The sequence below is a fragment of the Amblyomma maculatum genome, chromosome 8, assembly GCF_055883805.1.
Source record: "Amblyomma maculatum isolate TAMU_Amacu chromosome 8, ASM5588380v1, whole genome shotgun sequence".
Classification (NCBI taxonomy): Eukaryota; Metazoa; Arthropoda; class Arachnida; order Ixodida; family Ixodidae; genus Amblyomma; species Amblyomma maculatum.
In genome coordinates, this window is record NC_139351.1 from 102,778,835 (window position 1) to 102,805,130 (window position 26,296).

Below are 26,296 nucleotides of genomic sequence, written 5' to 3' on the forward strand. Positions count from 1 at the left end.
GGCCTCATGATAGCGACGGTGTCCACAGTATAATGACATAACATGGATTATAGTTACGTTGGGTTTGACGTCCTGAAGCTTCACGCGGGGGACGCGGTAGTGTTGGCTGATTTCAGAACTACTTTCGACCACAAGAATTTCTGTCACGTGCAATGTCATCGTAAAACACACTGCGATATTTGTAATTCACACTGATCGAAATGTGGCTGCCGCTGTCAGGACTGTACTCCGTTAGCTTGAGATCAGCAGTCGAATGCCGTGCGACTCACCCACCGGAGCGCATCTGATTAGTCGTTGACAACTCATTTAAATCGTCTTTATTAATCCGAACAGGGATAAAAGAAGTTTAGTTTGGTTTGGTTTGTGGGGTTTAACGTCTCAAAGCGACTCAGGCTATGAGAGACGCCGTAGTGGAGGACTCCGGAAATTTCGACCACCTGGGGTTCTTTAACGTGCACTGACATCGCACAGCACACGGGCGCCTTGCTTTTCGCCTCCATCGAAAAGCGGCCGCCGAGGCCGGGATAAAAGAAGTTTAGTTTAGAAAAGTGCACAGGCTGCCAACGTGGCGGGGTGAAGTAATTCGCCCTGCATTTTGGAAGACTAAACCGTACTGGCATTACAATAGCTTGGAGAATGGGCGGATCTCTATCGGATAGCCTTTTGGGATTGGATCACAACTCACAACGGCGGATTGTAACTGTGTACTACTCCCCCGCCGGGGTGGCGCAGTGGTTACGGCGCTCGACTACTGTTCCCAAGGACGCGGGATCGAATCCCGGCCTCGGCGGCCGCTTTTCGATGGGGGCGAAAAGCAAGGCGCCCGTGTGCTGTACGATTTAAGTTCACGTTAAAGAACCCCAGGTGGTCGAAATTTCCAGGAGTCATACACTACGGCGTCTCTCATAGCCTGAGTCGCTTTGGGACGTTAAACCCCACAAACCAACCGTGTACTACTAGCTTGAAGTACAATGTGCGAGTCAATGGTCTGGTAAAAATGTTGCTTTATGTGTGTCCCTTGCTTTCCACAGAAAACACACACACACACACACACACACACACACACACACACACACACACACACACACACACACACACACACACACACACACACACACACACACACACACACACACACACACACACACACACACACACACACGCGAGATCATATGCGTCTCGCCTGAAAACTGTGGTGCGTGAAGGTGGGCCCCACATTATGCCTGGGCGTCATCTCCTTGCAAGCACTCAGCGGAGGCCCTTTTGAGAAGGAGAGGGCTGGACGCGGGGCACACAACGCGAGGAGCAGGAGTTCGCCGAAGACGACCGGAGCTGTCATCGATACCCCCGCTGGAGTTTCCTGCGCCATACAGCGGAGACTTGTAAGGTACGCCTGCCAGGACCTTGAGAGAGTTCGTATCTTGCCTTCGATTTTGTTCAACAAGGTGAAGGTTTGAGGTAGCTTGTTTGGTGTTTGAGGAACAGGGCACGAGGGAGAGTCGCAGGCGAGTCACTCTGCTCTGTTCTGCAGCGCTGTTTACCTATTGCATCTATTACATTAATTGGGATCACACAATTTATGATGGAGAGCAAGAGTACGGGCTTGAATCTGCGATAGAATTCGGGGTATGACATCTGAGGCTTATAAAAGGAGACTAAGGACAATTTTTGTTTATCTGTATCTCTAGGTTACCTCTAACGCCAAATAAGCTAGTTTTACTGAAAACAAACAAAAAAAAAAAACAAATTTTATAAATAAATCTTCAAAACTTAAAGAATGAAGTACGAAAATAAAGAAAAATGAAGAAGATTGCCACCACCGGCCTATGTAGCAGGGGAGGAGCGATGCGTCCACGCGGCATTTTGTGGCACGGCCAAGCTACACCATGCCATTTTCTCCGCAAAGGTGCTCGCAGTCAATTGCGATGCAGGCGTCACTAGCTTCAATCTTGCAACGGTGTGAAATTTTTTCCAAGAAACAAATGCTTATTTGCGCTGCCAAATTCTTAAGAACACTATAACACGTCAAGAAAAAGCCATACATTTTTTTGTACGAACGAAATTAGGATGTGGTTACCATCGTTGAGGGAAAATCTCTAGCGCATTTTTGTCTATATTATACCTTTTTTTTTTTTAACTTGCAAACACATGTTTAGCAGTCGATCAAAGTACCGTCTTTGTATTTCATTTATAATTCAGTAATTTATCGATGGTGTCCTGTGCACATTTAACACGAAAGGGGCCGGCCCATGTGATGTGGTTACGTCACCAGCTTACACTAAACAAATCCACGAAGTCGCAATTTAACCGGAACCCTCCCTTATATAACCTCTTCCTCCTCTCACTTCCTTGAACATCCCTTCCCCTGGTGCGGGTCAGTTGTCCACTGAGAAGTGGGACAGTTCGTCTTTCTTTTCCCAATAACAAGTGATTATTACTGCCCTAAAGCTGCGCATTGACTGTGAGAAATGATGCAGTACAGAGTCCCCGGCTAACCAGTACACGGGCGTTTTTAGTCTCGCCTCTAACGAAATGCGGCCGCCGCAACCGGATGTCGATCCCAGGACTGTCTCAGCAGTCTGACGCAATAGAAACTAATCACTCCCATCGATACGGAAAGAAAATTCTAATTTTCATCATTTCGCTAGATAAATGGAAGGATTTACTTTCCGGGAGGCTGTTATGAAAATGCACATCAGTGAAACGCACTTTCGTCTTAGTCCTATGGCTTTACGGCTAAGACGTACTGTTAGCGTTGTGTAAAAGGTTGCATTCACATAACTGATTCATTTCATTATTTTAGAGCCTTCAAAAACATACGCCACGAGACCAATGAAACATAATGCTCGTTCAGAATGCGCGGAACTCTGACGTCTCAATGTTGCATTGTGCCACCTGCCTTACAACGTGTTTTCTTTATGAAATGTCAGACAGCATGGTAGCGTCCTCCTTGCCATTTTAGGGCGGAAACCTTTACTGGCTCATGACTCGATCTGTGCGTTCGCGAGAAGTGTCCGCGACATTCCGTGGGATACCACGATACTATGACGTCATCCAGCATAGCTATATTTATCTAGGCTAGCACGCTAGTGCCACATCCACAAGGTGTCACACATACAAGAAAGCGTCAAAGAAAATGAATAATGGTCTAAAGACCATTCGATCTGTACACACGGTTTGCACCGCCATGTGTGAGAAATGAGGCACGGCGGAAACCTGCACATTTTACTTATTACGCTCATCACCCCCTGCTCCGATGTACACTGTGGAAGCAGATCCTTGACCTTCACAGTACTGCTACCCGTGACGCCACGCGCAACGCATGTGCAACTGCCCTAAGTGCACGCGTAGGAACCTACATGCGCGTATGTAGAAGCCAGTGTGTGCTGAACGCAGCCTCAGGACGGAATGATGAGGTGATAGGGGGAAAAAAAAACAGTCGAAGGTTTGGCTGCCAATTGACAACTGAACGCATGAAATTTATTCCGATAGCAATACTGCGCCAGGTTTCGAGCCATCGCGTAGCTCACGGCCGGTCGCCACGGCTGACCTTGAACAGCCGCGAAGAAGAACAAGAAGAAGAAGAAGGAGGAGGAGGGGGAAGAAGAAGAAGAATATCGCTCGGTTACCGGCAGCTAATGCTTTCGCTCCACATTCGGTTTAGCAGCATTGAACCATTCTCATTTATATGTGGGCTGGTAGCTTATGCTCTCTAGCAGCTTTCTTGAAGCATTTGGACATGAGGCCTCTGTCGGAGGAACTGCTGCTGGGCGCTTGGCAGGACAAGGGGAAGGGTGTCTAGACAGTGCGTGCTCTTTGCCGTTTTTTGTGCGCCAGCGGACTTGATTCGTGCTTGTAAAGCAAGCCACTGTGCCTGTAGATACGTATTTCATATGCCTTCTCCCACATCTTCACCCATCATGATCTTCTTTCTCCTCTCATTCCCCTTCCCCAGTGCAGAGTAGCAGGCCAGATTTGAATTATTCCGGCCAATCTCTCTGCCTTTTCCTTTCAATAAATCCTTCTATCTATATTACGCTCTCTTGTCATACTCTTAAAGGATGAGCTTAAGTGTCTCCAATAATGTAGGCCCTTACACTGAAAGGACGTGATAGGGGAATAATGTAGCCGGCAAAAGAAGCTTCCGCCGGTGCTATCGCAATTCAACTAGGGTTAACTAGAGTTAAACCACAACTAATTTTCCGCTGGCGTTGAAACGTTGACAGAGCCTCGCACAATTGCGAGCCTGATTGGTCACTTGCAGCTTACTCGATCATTTGTTTCGAGAACGCAGGGGCTTATCTCTTGAAAGTAAACAAACAAAAGTGCACGTTGCTGGCCGATTACACCTGCTGCGTCAAAGCTATAGGTCAACATCAGAATAAAACTACGTTCCTCCGAGATGCATGCATAGTGCACAAGTTTCGATGAATCGTTCAGTCGTGTCGATGTTTTCAGTTGCCATCGTCTCGCAACACTTACCAGGACACTGCTGTGACGATGCACGCTGCCAAAAAACGAGTGTGCCAGGGCTGAGGACACCCAGGCCGAACGTTCACAATGTGTGGTTCAAGGAAGGAGTTCTTCTTCTTCTGCCTTGATAAATGACACATACCCACGAAGGGGGATCGGCCAGGGTTCAGTGTGGACTGCCAAATATCCTACAGATGCTGAATTAGTGTATTAAATTAGTTATCGTTGGCTTCTTGAAAAATGGTTCATCTTCCATCATTACACATGACACATACCCTGAGTGTGGGATTGGTCTCCTCCTTGTCCCCTAGTGCCACGCAGGTACAACAGTGGAGTGGCCCATGAACATCGATGCCGTGAGTGTTATCAAAGTCAAACGCGTTCTGATGTCTTTGGTACAGCACAAGACATGAAATAAATTATGCATGTGTGAGCAGGTTTACTGAATGAATGAAATCCAGAAGGAATAAATTGAGCATAAATTTAAACTAAACTTCAAACCTATTTACGCAGCAGGAATGGAATGCATAAGGAAGACAAATTTTGTCTAGGGACAGAGTAGTAATTGAATACTGAATTAGGACTGATGAATACAACAAAAAGGAAGCCAGAGGGCCTACGTCTTGCAAAAAAAAAAAAAAATCGAGGCAACCACGTCGGTTAGCCTCCTGTTCATAGTATGTATGCTGTGTAGAGCGAGCACGTATGAGCAGGTGATCTATTTTCATTGATGTTGTACGCATAAATCCAAAACACAAATGTTTACACACGGGGAACTTGCTTTTGACACATACGTTTCCGTCTGCTCGTTCAAAATGTTATTTGTGAATGTTTGAAACTATCACTAACCATTTACGCCATGGGGTAATGTTCTCTTATTTCCCGCTATAGATATACAACGCACAAAGTCAGAAAGATGAGGGAACTTGAAAAATTTAGACCTCTGCTGTTGTTGTTGTGGCTGTAGGAAGAAGGAAAAAAGATGCACAGGCCTGCTGCTGGCTCTGTAGTTGAGCCACCTCTGCTGCCTCGTGCGGACAGAACAGAAAATAGAGAAGAAAGAAAAAGAAGAGTGAGAGAAAGACGCGCGCCGCAACAACAGCCGTCGTTCACCACCGAAGCGGTGGCGGGTGCAATGACGGCCTACAACAGATAAAAATTCGGTGGCTGGCTAGCCCCAGCTGCAAGCGGCGTTGACCTACAGTCCCAGCCCCGTAGAGCCAGGAACAGACACCCTTCACCTCCTCCGCCCTCTTCTCCCTCTCATTTAGGTCCCTCAAATGATGCTCTCCGCCTCATTTATTCTCGGGAGCGGCAGAGAGGGTCGCCAGCCACTACTTTACTTTTCCTTTACTCCCTAAAGCTTTACTCTCAAGATGGTTGGAGTTCACTCACTGCTCAAAAGGGATGCAGGAAATTCTTAATAAAAAAAAAAAACAAAAATAAAAATCGTTGATTTGAGAGGGAAAGTCACTTCAGGAGAGTGCATTCAAGCTAATGTTCCAAAAGAAGGCGAGCAGTTGGGCCTGTTAATATTGGTTCATGATGTAAACCCCAGCGTAAAAAAATGGAGACACGTGAAAAAGCCACACGACAACCGCTTATAGTAAAAAAAGGCGTCTAGTCGAACGCTCGGCTTAAATCGACCTAACTACAACACTAACGAGGACGAAAGGTTAGCTATACCAATCTAAAAATGAAAAAATCCCCATTAATTAATGCAAGCCCCTCCGGCGGAATGCTTAGCCGCTTCGCGCGCCCTTCCACTAAGAGAAGGTGCTTTGGATCAGCAGAAGTGGTGGCGGTGGTTATACTGGCTGAAATAAAACGAGTTTGATCTATTAGAAACAGTTACTATTAGAAACAGTGCCCAGCATTGACACACGTTGTCTAGATGCAACGCTCCCTTCGCCAAAGCCTTTCGCGGAGTGTAACGTGTGAAAGTAGCGAAACAGCAATTTCCTAAAAAACAAATGCACATGCATATATAATTGAGGTGGCGAAAGCCTTTAATGGCTAATAATGTCATTCGCAGAAGGTATCACACTTTGCGGGCCACCCTAGGTAACGTGATGCCACCCAAGATGACGGCCACCATGGGTCAAGGTGGGCCACCTTGGGCCCATGCCCCCCAAGGCGACCTTCTTCCCAGTAGCGTCGGCTTATCATTCTGAAGTCTTGGTCAACCAAATTCCATCTGCTGACGTCGCATTGTATACGGCTGCTATGCACTTTCCACGTAACTCATTGCGATGTCGTAGAACGATAGGAAAATAAATTGATTTGCGACTTTTTTTAACAAATTCATTTCGTTCTTGAGTCGTACGTGGTTATATATTTATTTATCTAAATGTGTGTGTGAGGGGGGGGGGGGGGGGCTCACTCACTGCCAAAGAAGGCTCTTGGGGCAACTGTCGTGGGGCAACTGTCTCCGTAAGGCATTGCGTAGCGCAGCGGCCGCCCGTGTTCGGAATGAAACGATAGCCCGACACCAGATTGGCTCTATGCATACGCCAATATATTTCCCTTCGTTCTCGTCATCTTTTTGCAAGGGCCAGTTCTTCAGTACGGTTATGATGTTTGCGTTGTGTAGTGACGCTTTGGAAATAAGTGAAAAGGCGTTTTACAAGCAGCGATAAAAGAAAATTATGTAATGTCTCCCTCATGTAATGTCTCAACCGAGACCTTTGAGGAAATAAATAAATAAATATTTGTTCTGTAGCGAGAAAAAAAAACAGTTAAGGTAAGTTGCCAGTAAAAGTGGATCGGAGCCGTATCGCGAACCAGTTCGAAACGGTCCCTCCAATTTGTTCCTGTTCAGGTTCAGTTCCAAAATGGCGAAAAAAATTCTGGTTCGGTTCCGGTTTTCGGTTCGGCTCTAGTTTCGGTTCGACACCTTGTGTACCATGATGGTCCCAGCCAGCTGGAGCCATGATGGTACTTCGCGCATGGTATCCAGCCCTTTCCACGTGACTTGTGGATCATATGTAGCGCAAATTAACCTGGAAACGTTGGCAAAGCGGGGACTATGGTGGCCACAGCGTGCATCGCAGATAACAGTACGTGCAGCGCGATGCGGTGCGTAGAACGGTGCTGTGATGCAATTCAATATTGATAGTTATCTTCTAGTTCATTTGACAAGTTTAGTCGATTATGTGAGATAGAAGGTTGTTCAAGGTAGTGGCGAGCCTTGACCAGCGAGACGTGAAAATCTGTAGAAATACCGCCGGTATAAAGAAAAGCAGATGGGGACTAGATACGCCCATTGAAGTGCAAAAAATAGTACTCACATATGAAATGAAATGCCTGATCCCTTTGTGTTGCACACGGTGTAGCACTGTGCTGAAACTCGGTGTCTGAGGCAGCGATATCACGCGGTGCAGATAGAGCTGCAGCGTGCTTCGTGCTTACTGAGCCTAAGTTGGAAAAATCATCATCATCATCATCAACCTGATTATACCCACTGCAGGGCGAAGGCCTCTCCCATATTTCTCCAATTAACCCGGTTCTGTGCTAGCTGCATCCACTTGACCCCTGCGAACCTCTTAACCTCATCCGCCCACCTAACTTTCTGCCGCCCCCTGCTACGCTTTTCTTCCCTTGGAATCCAGTTTGTTACCCTAAGAGACCATCGGTTATCCTCTGTTCGCACTACATGTCCTGCCCATGTCCATTTCTTCTTCTTAATTTCCACTAGAATGTCAGTAACTTGAGTTATTTCTCTGACCCACTCTGCACGCTTTCTATCTCTTAATGTTACCCCTACCATTTTTCGTTCAATAGCCCTCTGGGTTGTCCTCAACTTAAGTAGAACTCTCTTGGTTAGCTTCCACGTTAACTCCAGGCAAAATAACTGATGGAAAATCATGCGAAAGTGGACGGTTGCGCTGTTTATCTTTCGAGCGAAGGTAAGTCCGCTATCGCACTACCCACTGACTCTGTCTAGGGCGAGCGTTGCCTTCTCCGCCGGTTTAGGGTGTCCGCTTGGACGCCGGGAACGGGCCGGGCACTAAACTGTCAACGGCCCCGAGAATCGAGTTTCTCACGCGTATCGACCGACGCGCGCACTAGAAACAAGAAAAATAACATCAAACCATAGTGCGCGCAGGAAACGACTCTGCCAGTATGTGCTGCAAGTGGTAAAACACAGCATGTACATATATTTCCCTGCATGCTCAAATTGCCCAGAACACTATGCAAACTAGGAGCATTGCATCTTTTCATGCCCTGTCGCCCTCCAATCTCCTCACTTTCCACACCCTTCTCCCCCGACGTGGCGGGCTTGGTTAGCCTCTGACCAGCTGCAAGATCAGTTGGCCTTGGTGACCCTGGCCCAGGACATTCTTAACGCTTAATGCAATGCGTTAAATAAAGTTGTTTCCTCCTCCTCCTCCAGCATGTACAACAGATGAAACGATACAAAATTATCGCAAGTACACCTTTATCAGCCTTAATCCTTAAACTTTTACAGCTGTAAAAAGTTGCAGAGTTAGAACATTTTTTTCTTTGTGATTAATGTTGTATAGGTTTAACTTTTAGAGTCTTTCGCGCAAGTATAAAGTGAAAATAATGTGCCAATTGTATTATCAAGAACCCACCAATGAGTACAAGTAACCATGGGAGTAGCGTGATGGCGCTACACGAGTGTAGCACAACCCCCTCACCTCACTTTACCACCTGTCTGGTACGATGAATTAACAGGATTCGTAATACTGCCGAAACAACCGAACGACCCTGTCGTGGAGAACGGTCCGTGCGTCGATGCCGTAGAGGAAGTCCATATGATTAAACGGTTTGGATCCGACGCGCTCGTCCACGACTATGGTAGAAACGCGGGCCCGGATCTGGTCAATATCCCGCGGTGTGGACAGCGTGTCTCCATGACCCCAGAATATGGCCACAGGAACACGTACTTTCTCCAGTGTGTAGCAGGGAGGCATAGCCTGCAAGAAGGAAGAGAGATAAACCTTAAGTTCTTTAGAAGGGGGTGCACTGGAAAAATGTATACGGTAGTTTTCAAGGAAAGAAGTTCCTTTTCAGCCTCTTTCCTTCACTATCTAGCCGAAAGTATTCACAGACAAATGAAGATGCGGTGCGCAAAGCGTTCGGTCACTCGTTAGATGTGGGCACTGGAAAGTCTCGATGCTCCCCAGTAACTCAAAATAACAGCTTGAGGGGCTAGTTGGTGCTGCATAATACCCAGAAATGTGGCGCAACGAACACAAACACATGCGAAGAGACACAACACACGCGCACACTACCAACTGTAATATGCAGCAGCAACTAGCCCCTCAAGCTGTTATTTTGAGATACCTTTCTTGTACTGTGGGCCCTTTTATGTGTTCTCATCCTACCTACGCTCAAGTACATGTGCTCATCGCTCGGATCACTTCTTCGGCATGCCGGGCAAGATGCATTACTTTGTTTGCGAAAGGGATTGGTTCCAGCAGAAGTGAGTGTTTTGTTTGGTGTGATTCAGCCGTCTGTTGGTCATGTTAGGAGGATTTGCCGAATTTTGAAATCAGAGTTATGGAGACAAATTCGGATTTTTAAAGACTGGATTCGTATTATATGTTACGCATTACACCCTGCGTGGGTTGCGGAAAGAAAATTGAAGGAGACATGGCGTCTAGTGACCCAGACAACAGAGTTTTTGTGGCTACGTTATGTGGCTTTGTTGCCAAGAAATATTATAGTTGGTAGTGTGCCTCTTCGCATGTGTTTGTGTTTGTTGCGCCACATTTCTGGGTATTATGCTCCCCAGTAAAAAGCATTTGGTTTAGTTAAAACTGTATAGGTTTTTAACATTCCGGTTACTTTGGGAAATTTCTGAAAGAAAACAGAATGTTCCACCTGTGACGCTTTCGCTTCAAAATCAATTCATCTTTTTTTTTTTTTTTTTTTTACTCCTGCGTGGCGCTTTTAAAAGAATTTGTGGTTACATCAGTTTATCAGTAATTATTTTGTTACAGAAGCCGCATTGCAGCAGAGAAGCTGTAGTTGATGCTGACCTGACCGTATCGCTTCACATTCTGGTCGGCTCCGTAGCTGTACTTGCAGAACTTGCCGGTCCTGACGATCTGCGATGAAATTAAAGAAAAATGGTAAGGACTGTCATGATACTGACTAATGCGGGATTTGAGCACATTTATATTTATGTCTTTTTGCGATATACTGAGCTAAAATAGTTACAAATCACTCTATTTTTCTCGCGGCCAAAGAAACTTTCTAAAATAAGATCCACGAGTAACGGTGCAGAGTTCGGGGTTTTTCTAAGAAATTTTCTTGCCTCGTGACTCTTTTTCTCTGTTACACCGGCAGCGGCCCCAACGCCGACGCAGCCGAAACGCTGAACGGGTAATGGTGGTGGTGAAAAACATTTATTAGATAATATCTACATGAGAGAGAGAGAAAAAAAAAAGGTGGGAGGCAGGCCTTAAGGGCCAGCCTCTTACAAAGTTTAGGAGGGGCCCCTAGTCCGGGACTCCTGTGGCTTCCGCGGCAGCTCGAGCCCTAGCCACGAGAGCACGTTGGCTCTCCAAGGTAGAGCAGCCGAGCAGGGCAGCCTCCCAGCTCTCTCGGGTGGGTGAAGGGAAAGGGGAGTAAGCGGGGTTAGAGGGTCAAGCCCACACCATATGGTACACATCTGAAAATGCGCACCCACTGTGCGGGCATTCGCCATTAAAAGCCGGTTTGAAATACTGCAGTACTGCCGGGCACAGAACTGTATTGGTGTATAAACGAAGGAGCCAGCGCTCCTCAGTTTTAGTTAGTCCTTTAGCGGGGGGTGAAAAAGACAGTGTCGAGTTTTGTACAAGTCAGCAACTTCTTTGTAGGTAATGGCCGGATTTGGTTCCAGTTCCTCAAGCGGCGGGAGTTGAGGCGATGCCCGGTGGTTAAGCTGAACGGGCGCATAAGAGCTGCGCGCTCTAAAACGCGAAAACTCGCCCATACTCCGGAGAAATTGATTCGTCGGTCTCCAAATGGGCGGAAGGGGGTGATGATTAAAAAAAAAAAAAAAAGAACTGACAGGAATTTGTTATGAGTCTGTGAGGCGAATCGTTAGAGGTATTTAGTGCAACCCAAAGTATTACTGAAGAGAAATAGATACTTTTGAAACAAGATTTTGTTCTCACAAATTGAGGTCTGGACTTTTCCAGTACTGCAGAGGTACCCTACAACTGAACTGAACTTCTTTCGAAATATCGCTCACCCGTTCCTCTGTTCATACACGCTAAATAAAGCATACAATCTCGCACCCGCGTGTGTTAACTCGAACCATCTCTGCCGGAATGAGGTTTACGAAACTTGATTTGCCCCCGAAAGGACGCAGCCGAATTTGCGGAGCCTTTTCAGAGCGCACACCCATAAGAAAACCAGATCACGAACCGGGGGGCGCTTGTACCCAATTTTACTGACTAGCGTTCGGCGGTGGGTTTCGAATCAACCACCTCCCACAGCCGAGTAGGACGCCCTAGTCTTTATAATAGGGTAGAATTAAAAAAAAGGCAGTAGTTACTATCTATGAACGATACGCGGGGTGTGTATTACTCCGCTGAACAGTAATCAAACCAGTTTTTTGAAATTCGATCATACCGAAGAACCCAAAGGCGTCGAAATTATTTCTTGAGCTAAAACTTGGTCTGATGAGCTTTTTCTAATTCAACTTAAAAAGCCTTAGTAGCGGACTGCTTTTTATCACAGAGGAATTGTGTGTGGCGGTTTTTGCAGACTTGAGTTGTGCTCGACTATAGGCCACCCGCGACCTCCCACCATCTTCCACTTTCTCTCTTCCTTAAATGTAAAGAGGGTTGACTGCCCACTTTGCCACCTGGCAACCAAGACAAGTAGGTGCGCTGCGGTTGTCGGCGATGCGAAACTATACAACGAGGTAACGTGCGCTTTTAACAGTTTCGCTCTACGCTGAATCACCAGGTTCGTTACTGCTTTATAGATTATGAGCTCTCAGAGCGTATAACTTTCTCACAGCCAAGACTTCAGTGCACCACAGGCAGCAGCCTACCCTTCATGCGCGATCGATGACTTGTCATTATCAAGGAATGTTACCATGGCAAAAACTTAATTTGAATGCTTACGAAGTTAAGCATCCCCCCTTGTTATGGTACCGTTAGAAGCGTCTAATCCGCCCTGTTTATATAACAAACAGCTAATACTAGTGTCAGACTCAGTGGCATACGCTGAAGGAAACAAAAATTATTTTGAGCGGAAGGCTACCTTTATAAACGGGTACGCAAACAGAAACACTTTTTTTTTTTTTTTACGCATGACCGCCATGAAATAGCCAAAACCCGAGGTCGAACCAGGTCAGGCGTTTGTGTACAGAAATGTGAACGAGACGTGACATTGGTTTCAGTCCAGCGACAGAGCAAAAAGTTGCATGTACTGAACTGCAGTTTTGACTGCGATGAACGAAATGCCTTGAAATACTTTACCACTAAACTCAAAAGGTGCTGCGCACTAATTTCTTTCCGACTCCAAAAGCAGTAACGTCAGCTCTTGCCTGGGCAAAATGCAGCATGTTCTTCCATGACGTCCCGGCAGGAATCTGGTGCAGGTAGACGTGCAATCGGCTCTGAAATGGCATCACGAGAAGATATATAGGCAATCCAAGTACCACAATACAGCCTAATTCAGGGGGAGATACTGAAGTAAAACTTGTTGCTGGGCTAGTTGGTTCATGATCGTACGGGGAAAAGTAAGCGCAAAAAAAGACAAACACAAGAGAGGAGACAGGACAACGCGCTTGTCCTGTCTCCTCTCTTGTGTTTGTCTTTTTTTGCGCTTACTTTTCCCCGTATAATTCAGGGGGACAGGCTATGAGAACTGCCGCTGTTCAGCTATCCCGCTCGCCATCGTGAAGGAATTGCCTGTTTTCGGCATCGAGTTTCCTGATAGTTCGAAAGTTATGAGTGGTTAATAAAACGCAAACAAAAATTAAGCATTGTGTTGTGTTTTATTGCGCATAAGCAACTGAGGCAATCATGTTCTAAGAACAAGGTTTAAATTTGTTCGTGTTGGAAAAGGCGAGACAAATGAGTTAAAAATTTATAGTTTATTTAGAAAGTCTTCTTCTTAAAAAAAAAAAAAAACAACAACTAAGAACGCATGTTAAATCTACTATTGCTCTTTCTAATAACAGTAATCTCGGATGGAATGGGATGACACGGTCGCAGAAAATAGTGAAATTCTTTCGCCGTAGTGTCTCGAGTTTTGAACATGTAATCAGGATGTGGTTGACTATGACTCCGCATTCTTCACACATAGGTTGATCATGTATCATTAGTAAAAAGTTATGATTGAGATGTATGTGCGCAATACGGAGATGGCATATTATCACTTCCACGAAGCGTTTCTGGTGAGTGCTTGCTTTCCATTCTCCTATTATTGGCTTTGCGATGTGCAATTTATTACTTTTTTTTTGGTTACTCCACATATACTGGCATTTATCCTTTTGTTCGTGGTGAAATAACTTTATGCAGTCTTTATATGGCATGTTTACTTTCTCCTTTTATTTTTTTTTTCATTTTAATTTTTACTGCGAGTTTGAGCAGCGCACATGTCCGCTTTCTCATTGCCTTCAATGCCCACGTAACTTGATTCCAATATAATATCTCCTATGTTATGGCCTTGTGTTGAGATCTTTGTTATATTGTGTATTATATTACCGAGTAAAGGCATGACTGCATTTCCGGAGTTTAGAGCTGTGAGTACACTAAGCGAATCTGTGTATATAACACTGTTCTCAATGCCCTCGTGCATAATGTTTCCTGCAGGAACCAGAACAGCATAACATTCGGCTGCAAAAATTGATGCACATTGATGGTGTCTATTTCTCAAAGCTCCCATCCACCACAGCGCAACCAACATAAGAAGTAGTTTTTGATCCGTCCGTGTAAAACTCTATGGATCTGCTGTATTTCTCTTTTAGTGCACGATATTCTTGTATTACATGTTCTTTAGGAGTTTCGCTTTGTTGAACTGTGTAAGAGTGAGGTCACAGAGTGTTGGAAAGGTGTACCTTGGGGGCAGGGGCCTGTTTTCTTGAGCGACATCAGGCAAGGTAAGATATTGTAAAGAGGAAGATATACGTTCGAAGATGAAGAAGAAGCTTCCGTGTGCTGTGGCCAGTGACATCGCTATATATTGGATATATATATTGGTGTGGGCATATATTGTTCGCATTTAGACTGGTCTTTCTCTGTCCGTCTTCCGGACTTCACCCGAATTTTCGAAGCGGAATTTCTGGCGGGGGTACGTACCCGCTTTACGGAAATTAGACTCCTCTTTTTCTAAAGGGCTGTAATTGCCGACTCTCTATCCTTGTGTTCATCCCTCTCTTCGTCAGTGGATTCTGTAATTGTAAAACCTTTCTCTCCCTGATCCTTCGAACGTTTGACACTTATACATATAGTATGGGTACTAGGCCACGGGAATGTGACTTTAAATGGATATGCTGATAGTTTGGCAAAAGAGTCCCTGAATGGCCCCGTATTATCTATCCTTCCCGGCGACAGCGTACATCACCGCAGCGAGGTTTCGGAGAAACGTTCTATTAAATATGCAAACTGGTCATCTTTTAAGTTCTGATGACTACCTGCTTCTAAATTATTCTTGAAATAGGAAATTACGTCATTGACGGCAACTTGAGATTTCTCTAACAAGGCTGCGATGCCGTATCACACCTTTAAATTTTTATCTTCAGAGGTCTGGTTTGGCGCTTTCTCCAGTCTGCGCATTTTGCGATGAACAGGAATCATTAGATCACTTCTTATTGTTTTGCCGCCGCTTCACCACATTGAGAAGGCAGTTGATGGAAAGGCCATTGCAACAGCTTGGCCTCAGTTTCAGTAGCCCGATATTGTTATCATTTGGAGCCACCATCCTCGGACACAGTTACAGGTCTATTTTTACCGCCATGCAAAATTTTTTACTGGAATCAAATCGTTTGCCTTGCTAAACAACATCACTTGTTCTACAATTCCAGTGTAAATCTCCCGTGTGTCTTACCACTTTTCATATTACATTTCATTTATTTCCCTTTTCGTTTCCTTTCCTTTACCTCTCAAATAACTTTTTTTTTATTATTATTACAAGAAAGTATACTTCAAAAAAATTATTTGCTACCCAATTCTTGGCCGATCTCCCTCTGTGGGTATGTGCCATACGTTATTTGGTCCACAACAAAAACAACGACATCGCTATCGGTGCGTGCTCTGGACTTACTCGTACGCGGACTGTTCCTAACGGGCTCATAGATCGCGTCCCAGTACCTCTAATAAACCCCCTTCCTACAGTGTCTAGAATATGAAGCTCACGGCACATGTCTTCGATTGGCATTATCAGTGAGTGGTCTTGTTGCTCGTGGCTTATTTGGGAGTAATGTTCGAGAGGGGCAAGTTGTGACAATCGGGTAACAAAGGTGTTTTTTCCGTGACCTTACTCTGAGAACGTAAGCACTCGTCAGTGCAGTTCGTCCGTCTTCTAATGAAGGCTCGTTCGTTTCCACGTAAAGGCTATCTATAGGGAATGTTTTGTACGCCCCGCATGCAAGGCGAAGGCCTAAGTTATGTACCCGGGTCTAATTTTTTCACGTATGAAGGTCTGGTTGAACCGTACACTATGCTCCCATAGTCTAAGAGGGAGCGTATAATAAAGCGGTATGTGCAGAAGACATGCCCTGTCGGAACCTTAACTATCCCGCGAAAGAACTGTCAGTCTATTAAGAGATTTTGAGGCTTTTATTTTAGTGTATTTATGTGAGGTAGAAATGTAAATATCTTGCCGAATGTAGTGCCTAGAAATTTGTTTCCATTTTTTACTGGTAATTATTTTTTTAAAGTTAAAGTTAAATTGGTTCACAGGAAGGGAAAGGCGCAGTAACTGTCACACTTGCTCTGTGGACCGCGCCGTAAGGGAAGGGAGGAAGGTGGGAATGAAAGTGGAAAGAGATAAAGAGGAGCCGTAGTGGAGGGCTACAGAGTAATTTCAACCACCTGGGGATCTTTAACGTGCGCTGACATCGCACAGCACACGGACGCCACTTAAGCGTATTATATGCTTGTGGTGAATACCTTGCTTGAGAGAAAGCATAACTGCCACAGTCTTCTGTGGAGAAGACCTAAATACATTTTTGTCTTCCTATCGCTAATTTATTAATTATTTGTATTTGTCTTTCACATGTTGACATGTTGGAGGATGCGCAGGCTATCTCAAGATCATCTACATAGTGTGAAGACATAATAGAATTTGGGAATTCTCTGCTAATGGAATTCATTTTTACAATGAAAAGCGTTGTGCTTAGAATGTCCCCCTGAAGCACTCCGCTCTCCTGAACAAAGCATCTTGACAAGGTGGCACTGATGCGCACCTGGAAAGAACGGTATGAGCGAAAGTCAGTTGAGACATTTAGCATTCGACCACGGATGCCTAGTTCTGCTAAATCCTGCAGGATCCCGAACCTCCAAGTTGTATCGCATGTTTTCTTTGGATCGAAGAAAACTGCGAGACAATGTTGTCTATGTATAAGAGCCTCTCGGACAGTGTTTTCATGGAGCACTATGTGGTCTGTTGTACTCTTTCTTAAAACTGCACTGATGAATTTTAAGAAGTTCATGTGATCCCAAAACAAAGGTTACTCTAGTGTTTAAAACATTTTCAAAAGATTTCGCCAGACAAATGGTGAGAGCTATAGGCCTATAACTGCCAGGGGAGGTCGGCAGTTTTCCTGGTTTTAAGAATTGCACAAAAATGACTCTTTTCCAAGCCTCCGGCAGTTTACTTAACCCCCAAATTTTGTTTTAAAAAATTTCAGGAGTCTCTCTACAGAGACATCAGATGTATGAGCAAGCATCTCGGAATGAATTGGATCAGGACCGGGTGCAGATTGTTTACCCCTAGCTAGGGCTTTCCTCAATTCTTGCAGTGTAATAAACTACTGTAAAGTTCGTTTGTCCTGCTGCTCGTTGGAAGTTTTTGTTTTACAGCTGTGCTCTTGTATTCTAGGAATGCTTCTGTGTAGTGTGCAGAATTTAAAATCCTGTGAAAATGTTCCCCTAATATGTCTGCATGTTCTTCGATACTCGTTTGCGTACCAGGCGCTGTGAGAATCGGGATCGTGAAAGTGGAGAAGCTGCCATTCAGTCTGTGAACTTGTTCCCACATTTTTTTTAGATGTTGTTGGGCTGTTTATAGGTGTCACACATTTCATCCATGATTGTTTTTCAGCGTTGCGGCGAATACAACGAGCTCTGGCTCTCGATTCATTAAAAGCTGTCAAATTTTCACATGTTGGGTATGTTCGAAACTTACCCCGGGCTTTATTTTGTTGTTTTTTGGCCTCCTTACATTCATGTATCCACCAGACTTTGGTATTTTGTCGTACCCCTTCTGAGGTTTGCGCAATGGCAAGGCGTGCGGAGTTTATAATGCAAGCTGTGATTGGTTTGGTTTGGTTTGGTTTGTAGGGCTTAACGTCCCAAAGCAACTAAGGCTACGAGAGACGCCGTAGTGGAGGACTCCGGAAATTTCGACCACTGGAGGTTTCTTAACGTGCACTGACATCGCACAGCACACGGGCGCCTTGCTTTTCGCCTCCATCGAAAAGCGGCCGCCGAGGTCGGTATTCGATCCTGCATCCTTGGGAACAGTAGTCGAGCGCCGTAACCACTGCGCCACCCCAGTTCATCTATTCTATGCTCTTCTGAAAAACGTTTTCCTAAGTCTTCTTCCATTTTAAAGAAATCCAAGTCTGCTAAATGGAGTTTGCGCTGTTGCGGTTTGGTCGGTATGACAAATGGTGAAGAGGATAAACTGATTAGGACAGGTAGGTTAACACTCCCATATGGGTTGTTTAAGACATACCATTTGAAATCATTAAAGCAAAATGACAAATCTAAAAGCTCATTTTTCCTGAGTTTGGAGAACAGAAAGTAGGTTTTCAGGAATTCAACAAGCATGAATGATTGCAAAGAATAAGGTTCTCTATAGCTTGGACTCGCACATTGGTTTTCTCACTTCACTTCTCCAAAAAAGGAGAGTGTCCGTTAAAATCGCTCACTACCAAGCATGCCTTTGGAAGCTGGTTAAAAAGATGTTCTAAATCATGGAGAGTTATTTTGAAGTGAGGTTCAACATACACGCAGCTCATAGTAATGGTTTTAAATGTAATTAGCGTGGCTACCATAGCTTCTAAGCTGGTGTTTAGTTGGTGTTCTCGAGCTGCAATGCAGTTTTGCACTATAATGGACACCCCACCGAAAAGCCTGCTGTCTTGCTGTCGGTCTCGGCGGAAGACTTGCCATTTCCTTGGTACATTTATGTGTTTGGGAACTAGATTTGTTTCTTGTAAGCAAAATGTAACATATGAGAGTGCGGCTGGGGTATCATTTACGTCGTTTATGTTGGTTAAAAGTCCCCTGCAGTTCCGCTGCACTATAGAATACCATCTTATTCTTTTGTGAGTTTAGAGGCCGAGTTAAGATTTTTCGCGGGCCCTGAGTTTCTTGAACCCCTTCAAGGAGCTCCGTTATCTGTGTGATGACGACAGAACAAGGTCATCTTGGCTTTATGTGTCCAGCGCAGGCCCACAGCTGCAGGCGCGGAAACCTTCTGGCGGGTCTCTTTTGTCGGAACTCTGAGCATACCGCCAGCACTGCGTCTTCAGCTTTACCCTACTTTCCCCTTCTCCCAAACGCCCCTAGCTGCGACCTACTTTCCTGCACTACGCCGTAGTGCCGCTCCTATCGGACCACGGCCGGTCTCCAAGGAGAACGCGCTCTCCTTAGAGACCGGCCCTGACCGGTCAAGCTAATCGTCAAGTATTAAACGGCTCTGCTGTTCCGCTTCCATAGGCTTATCTCCGTCTGCGTTGTCGACTGCAACGCGATATGCAGAGCTAAATGTAAAAAGAGAAAAAAACAACAAACAAAAAACAAAACCAAAACCGTTATCAGCCTTTCTTTTCCGAAATTCTCCATTACCCATCTCAGCTCGAAGTCAGGGCACCTCAGTTCCTTGATGGTCGCTAAAATGTTTTTTTTTTCGTCAACCGCACAAACACACGAAACGGCTCCTTGTGGTCTAGCCCCGACTACGACTCACCAAATTTGCCATGATAGTGGGTCCGAAAATAGCGTTCGAGATGTCCAGACACGTGGACACCGTATCTTCTGAGCGGCAGAACCCATCGGCGATTCTCTTCCAGAAGGGTCCCTGTTCGGCGAATTCGCCCATCTTCAGCAGCGTCCTGCGCAACTGCCCTCATACGAGAGCAAGGGGTAAGGAGAACAAGGCCTGTACAATGTTCTCTTCGAGCATTAGCAAGAAAGGCAGCTCACGTAGGCAGGCTATTTCCGACAAAGCAGAAGCTTCGAACTGTTTGTTGAAGCGTCCCGCACTCTATAACCAATGCTCCCTGCATTTATTCATTCGTAAGCATTAAGTGGGTATGTTTTCACGGTCGTGCCATCAGAAGTTTGTCGGCAGGATTACGTTAGAAAAAAAAAAAAAAAACAAGGGATAAGATAACGAATGATCGCACTAAATAGATGATGAAGAAATCTCGCTGGGGAAGAATTGGTGCATGCAAAGTAACTATTTAATTAATTAGAGCCAATTTGAGTCAATCAGAAGTTGGGTATGTCGTGACACCACCGGCAAGACTACTTTCGAACGAAACGAGTGATAAGAAAACGAATGGAAAACGAGAGGATGAAAACATCTTGCTGAGAAAAATATATGGTGCGTGCGGAATAATTAGGTAATTAATTAGAGCCAGTTAAGTCAATGAGACGTCAATTATGTCTTTGAAGTCGTGTCACCAGAAGTTTGTCGGCAGGATTGCGTTCGAACGAAACGAGTTATAAGAAAACAAAGGGTTGCACTAGATAGACGATAAAAAAAAATCTCACTGGGAAATATTTGATGATGCGCAGTAATTAGTTAATTGGCTAGAGTTAATTAAGACAATGAGACGTCAAAATAGCCAAGGAGGTAAGGTCGACGTCCCAGGGGGGGTCACATGGTACCTAACTTCCATGTGTCTTCCGCAAAGAATGCTCACGCATTTCATCGGCGGTGATGAGGAGGTGGGTGGCTGCTCCCGGCCTTACGGGACTGGGAATAGTAGGCCCCCGCCGCTTGCGGCGGAGGCTTGCCTGCTACCTGGGGTTGTATCTAAAGACTAGGCTTTAGTTGTACCTCTTGTAGGCCGTCATTGCACCCGCCACTGCTTCGGTGCCTGCCTGCTTGAGATACGTCTGCAAACGCGGTGGCTTTTCATGCGTACAAATGTATTTAAAAACCTCAGAGTTATTTAGCGTTGCATTTAGAAGAGGGTCAGTAGCATTTAAAATTTCCGCTTTACCCCTCCATCGCAGGGGGAAGGAAGGAGGAGGGGGGGAGGCGCTGTGGTCGTTTTCGAATTTGCGGGCTCCGGACCGGCGATTTTTTGGGATCGCTTCGTAATGTGCAGTTTTCCAACTGTCTCTTGTTTTGCGAAATTTGAAGGCCGGAGCAGGTGGCGACATGCGGATTAAGCCTGCGTGAGTTGCCTGTCCTAGCGCTGCTTTTATACAGACCATTTCGCCGATTTCGAAACAAGCAGTCTTTTTAGTTGTCGAAAAGGCGAAGGGCAGTTTTGTATTCATATTCGTTTTTATTCCGCGAGCAGCCATGCGCAACTGCCTCGCACAGCTGCATGTCAAATATGGCGGCGCCTTTTAACATCTTTCCGAAAAGTGAGAACTGTCTATTGGTCTGCCATTTGAATCCCCCAATTCCATGTGGATCTTCAGTAGAGCTAGTTCTTGAGCTCGTTGGTATTACTGATTTAACTTCATAGTTTTCAGAGCAGTGAGACACGGCCAAAGAAAAGGAGAAGGAAGAGAAGGACGAACACTGAGCTGACTGACAACTCTGTGGATAAAAATTTGCGGATATGTTGATAAATACGAATATAGTACATTCTATAAATCACTGTAATACAACGGGTGTTGGCCCGCGGATGACCACGGACCAGCCGTCACATGACGTTCCACTTTGCGAGCCTGGCGGGAACTGGCGGGGAAGTGGAAGCGACATTCCGTTTCCAGCCCAGATGAGAGCAGACACTATCATCATCGTCGCCATTGCCAAGACGTCACATTACGTCAGTTCCTTTGTGCGTCGTGCGCGTGTCGTTCATCGTTGCTGGCACGCCGGCGCCAAATGAACCCCATTGCTCCAGTCCGAGGCAGACGACGAACATGCGTGACGCCATACGCATTTTAGAACGCGTAGCTGTTGCCACGGCAACCGAGAACGAAGAGACTGACGTCGCGTGACGGCGACGATGACGTCAGCGTCTGCTCTCATCTGGGCTGGAAACGGAATGTCGCGAAGTTGGAACAACTGCTACTCGGTCGTCCGCAGGTTGGTGCCTGCGGGTCAAGGAATAATGTTGCACGGAATTTCGGCCGCTTCATCTCACATCCGATCCGAATTTCGACAGAAGCTAAGCGCTAAAAGATGACCCCGTACTGCGTCACACGTCAGTTCACGTTGGGGATTCAAGTGGTAGAGATCATAGAGTGTCACGCGAAAGCGACAATCGTCCCTTTTTCTGCAGGGAATCCGGCGTCAGCTTTGAAGGCGAAAAATCCCAAGCCTGCCTCTGGCAGACCAATGACATATGGCCTGCGGCACGGATTGGCCGGCGCTTTGTGCGAAATTACGAGACTGCATGGCATGGCTAAGTTGGCATGCAGAATGTTACGGAGGGCGAGGTGCATGGAATCAAACCCGGGACCCTTGCATTTCGAATCAGACATACAGGAACATCCCTATATGGCTTGGTTAAAGTGGGGCTTTAACCACGCAAGTAAGTCTTTCACGTAAGGTAGCAGATTATGATTGCATGCTAATGAGTATGCCTGAGGATACAGATGAATGCATTAAGGGATCACAAGCTACATGTACACAAACGAGTACCAGTCAGGGGAACCGTAGACGGAGCCAATAAAGCTGTCGCGTAATACATTCAAAGGTGATCCTTAAGTATCCCATTTTGTTTTTCTCCGGAGCACTAGAACAACTGCGTAAGGGCTTTTCTTACCGCGGGGTTCTCAGCGAGGGCCAGGAGTTGGTCTTTTCCGTAAATAATTGCGTTGGCTGGGGCGACCACGGGAGCGAGCGCCACGAAGAGGGCCACCTGCGTACGGGTGAACGTGCGCACAAGTTAAGAGGCCATATATTCATGCTTGGCCAAAATATATGCTTCCGGCAGCAACCGTGCTTCTTAGGCACTTAAATTTGAAGCTGGGGCACAAAATGATTCTAAAGTATTTCTATGGCTGGGAACTAGCCGTGCAAGGGGGTACATCGCCTGGAAGTGAGGAGAAAGATTTGATGTTGGGAAAGGTTGAGGGTCACCGGAGAAGGGGTAGGCGGCGAACGCGATGGTTAGATGGCATCCTCGAGGCGCTGCAGATGAAGTTATGTGATGTTAGAAAGATAGTGAGAGACCGAAAAGCGGAAAAGCGTGGCGTGATATGGTCCATAGGGTCACGAAGGGTCGGACACGACTGAACGACTGAACTGAACTGATGGCTATTTAGGCGGGTTTCGCCTGGGCATGAACTCCCTCGGAGCTGTAAAAGAAGAACTACTTGTATATCGGTAAAAAAAAAAAAGAATGGTACCATCGGATAGAACTTCAAGGAAAGGTGTGCAAGTGAGAAAATGGTTAATGTGGGTTAATTATAGTTAAATAAATAAATCCAATTAGGTCAACCAGACGCCGAAACATCTGGAAAAGGTAATGTCGACGTCCAAAGAGAGTCACGCGGCACTCAACTTCCGTTGACAACGGTCTAACTTCCGGAAACTTTGAAATGTCGCCCCGTCGTGGTGGTGCAGTGGTAAGACGCCCGACTACTGTACCGGAGTACCCGGGTTCGATCCCGGCCGGCGGCGGCGGCGTTTCGATGGAGGCGAAACGAAGTGGCGTCCGTGTGCTGTGCGATGTCAGCGCACGTTAAAGATCCCCTCGTGGTCGAAATTACTCCGTAGCCCTCCACTACGGCTCCTCTTTCTCTCCTTTCACTCTCACTCCCATCTTCCTCCCTTCCCTTACTATGCGGTTCAGGTGTCCAGAAAGCAAGTGTGACAGATACTGCGTCATTTTTTTCTTGTGAACCAATTATTTATTTATTTACTTATTTGAACGTGAACGACCGGGAAAGGGCGTGATTTTCTTTCAAGAATGGGTGGGAATGGCTATAATGTGTATAAGGAGAGGTAATGAACCAACTACAGTCTCAAAAATTTCGAGAGCAGTGCAGTGTAGAAGAGCGCAAGTTCGCTGCCCTGCCGGGCCTGCAGCACACTTTCTAAGCGGACATCACCCTGTGGGTATATATTCTAGGCACATACTGTGGGTAACCACGGGGAATGACGGTCAAATAGAGGATGCGCTGCAGCAGGCAGTCGACATAATCGAAACTTACGCGCCGGGAGCAGGACTTGAATGCTCGCACCCGAAATCAAAGCTGCTGGTTTTCAGGGCCAAGCTTCGCGGAAGAAATGCCAACCACACCCCTCCGACCCCCCTACCGGTCAGGGAGGTCCAAGTCATACGCATACTGGGCATGTACACACAAAGCAATCGTAAAAACACCGAAAAAATGATCAGACTGATGGCCACCGTCAATCAGACTGTACGGCGGCTCATCAGACAGATCGCCAACAAACGTAAAGGCATGAAAGAGAAACATCTCTGCCGATTAGGCCTTTGTACTGAGCAGGATTGTCTCCTCCCTCCCGTACCTGCAACTGCAATTCGCTTAGAGAATGAAGGTTGAGGTCCTAATCCGGCAGGCCTACAAAGCTGCCCTTGGGCTCCCGCACAGCACATCTACGGAAAGGCTGCTGGCCCTTGGGATTCACAACAGGCTCTCGGAGCTGTGCGAGGCGCACCTTGTCTCCCAGCTATCGGATGACTCATGCGCACGAACGCGGGAAGGCCATCTTATACAGACTACACATGTGCGAGCAACTTCCTGACAGGGATGCGAAAACAGTTACCTACACACATTAGAATAACTCTATATTCATTAAACCCTTATCCAAGAATATGCACCCCGTGCACCACGAAGGTTGACGCATGGCGAGGGCTCGCGCCTTACATGCCAAGTACAGCCGAAACGCCCATGCAGCGCATATGGACGCGGCGGAATATCGGCAAACCCTGAGACAAGAATTCGCATTGGTCGAGGTGAATGGGAACGGTTCTCCGTTAGCGGCCGCATCAATTGCAACCACCTCCTCCGAGACGGCAGAGGAAAAAAAGGCGGAAGGTGGCAGGGAAAAGAGAGAGAAAGAGGTGCCGGTAGTGGAAAACTTCGGACGACCACAAAGCTTCCATCATGGCAGCCAAGAACTGTTAGTGGAGTGTTTTATTGTGAAGCAAAACTAGCCTTTGCGGTGCGACGGCGGTGCATATGAAATGACCTTTCGCATAACCTCTGTGTGACGTCACGCCTCAAAGCCGGGCGACCAACTCGCGCCGTCCGTGAGAGATGGCAGTGCGCATGAACGGCGGCCTAACTCCCGCTCTCTCCGCCAGGAGCGCCACAGGTGTTGTGACGTTATACAGCTCTATGACAGTAGCATTGATAATGGCGGTGCATTTAGTTGATAATAATGATGAGAGCAAACGTAACGCACCGTATGCAGCACAAAAACTCCAGCTTTCGCATTTCTGCAGTGTAGATTTTACAGTGCTCAATTTTTTTAAGGAATATGTGTGAAAAATAAAAAAGTTATCTGTAATTGTTCATACATGTCTTGCTCGAGATATTTGCCCCAATCTATTGAAAAGGGGAAACAGCTGATGAGCTGCGCTTAAATTTTACATTAGGAAGTAATGTAATCGTCGGGAAATGTTTTAGCGCACACAGTTCCGGGTTCAATGTATGCGTGAATTTTAGCGTGTCATATGTAAATAGAGTTTTGTGGAAGTTTTTTTTTTTAATTTTGTTTTCGTGAAATGCGATGTGTCAAGGCCAGGCATTAAAGAAAAAAAAAAGGTTTATTTTGACGAGCGATATATCTCTGTATTGCTTTGTTTGGCTACTACCACGCGTTAAGCTGTAGTCATCTTGCACTTATCACGTGATCTTTGAGGTTCACGAGTATCAATCACCTTTCAAGGTTAAATGTCATTAGTTATGGTCAAGTGGTCAGTTAGCAATGTGGTCATTAACCGGACTATCATAGCAAAGCGCACTGGGTGGGACGTGTGGCTGGACAGGCTAAGTGCCAGTTTGACCTTGGTTCGGCTTCAAGGTCACCACGACGGAACCAAGCGGTTGCGGTGTTTGTACCTGGAGGAGGCGATGTAATAGCTCTCTCATGTCTCGCCAATTCTACCACCCGTTGTTTCTAAACCTCTACAATGAACTGATTTATTTAAAAGACGATGCATGACCTTTTCGTTGTACTCGGGTACCGCGGAGAGCAGGCCGAACATGATGAGAGTGCCCTGCGAGTGGCCGACGTAGCCGAGCTTGGACTGCCCCGTCTCCTTGAGGACGTAGTCGATCATGGCCGGTAAGTCATACTCCATCATCTCTTGAAACCTGCGTCCACATACCTTCTTATCGTGCACGAGTATATCAAGCGATGTGTTTGTTCAAACGCATCCGATACTTAAACAAAACAATTGATGTGTTAATTTTGAAACGTAACCAACGTAACCAAAGCGAAAAAATGAAATAAAAAAGGAATACAGAATGATTTAGCTCCAAAAAATGCACCGATAGCA

The 26,296-nt window shown here is 46.0% G+C and overlaps 2 protein-coding genes across 2 annotated transcripts in view; both read right to left on the minus strand.

Annotated features, from left to right (window-relative positions):
- The window catches only part of LOC146182048 (uncharacterized), a 14,655-nt gene extending 13,421 nt beyond the window's left edge, over nt 1-1,234 (minus strand). Inside the window, exon 1 of the mRNA XM_084575590.1 lies at nt 1,184-1,234. Within this exon, the coding sequence (XP_084431716.1) occupies nt 1,184-1,234 (51 nt within the window). The remainder of the gene's footprint in view (nt 1-1,183) is intronic.
- Nucleotides 1,235-8,915: 7,681 nt separating this feature from the next.
- LOC146182049 (gastric triacylglycerol lipase-like) overlaps nt 8,916-26,296 on the minus strand; it is a 31,661-nt gene continuing 14,280 nt past the window's right edge. The window contains exons 5-10 of the mRNA XM_084575591.1: nt 25,961-26,111; nt 22,586-22,681; nt 19,594-19,746; nt 12,995-13,066; nt 10,485-10,553; nt 8,916-9,416 (exon numbers count right to left, since the gene is read on the minus strand). Coding sequence (XP_084431717.1) covers nt 9,168-9,416; nt 10,485-10,553; nt 12,995-13,066; nt 19,594-19,746; nt 22,586-22,681; nt 25,961-26,111 — 790 coding nt within the window. The 3' untranslated portion in view covers nt 8,916-9,167. The remainder of the gene's footprint in view (nt 9,417-10,484; nt 10,554-12,994; nt 13,067-19,593; nt 19,747-22,585; nt 22,682-25,960; nt 26,112-26,296) is intronic.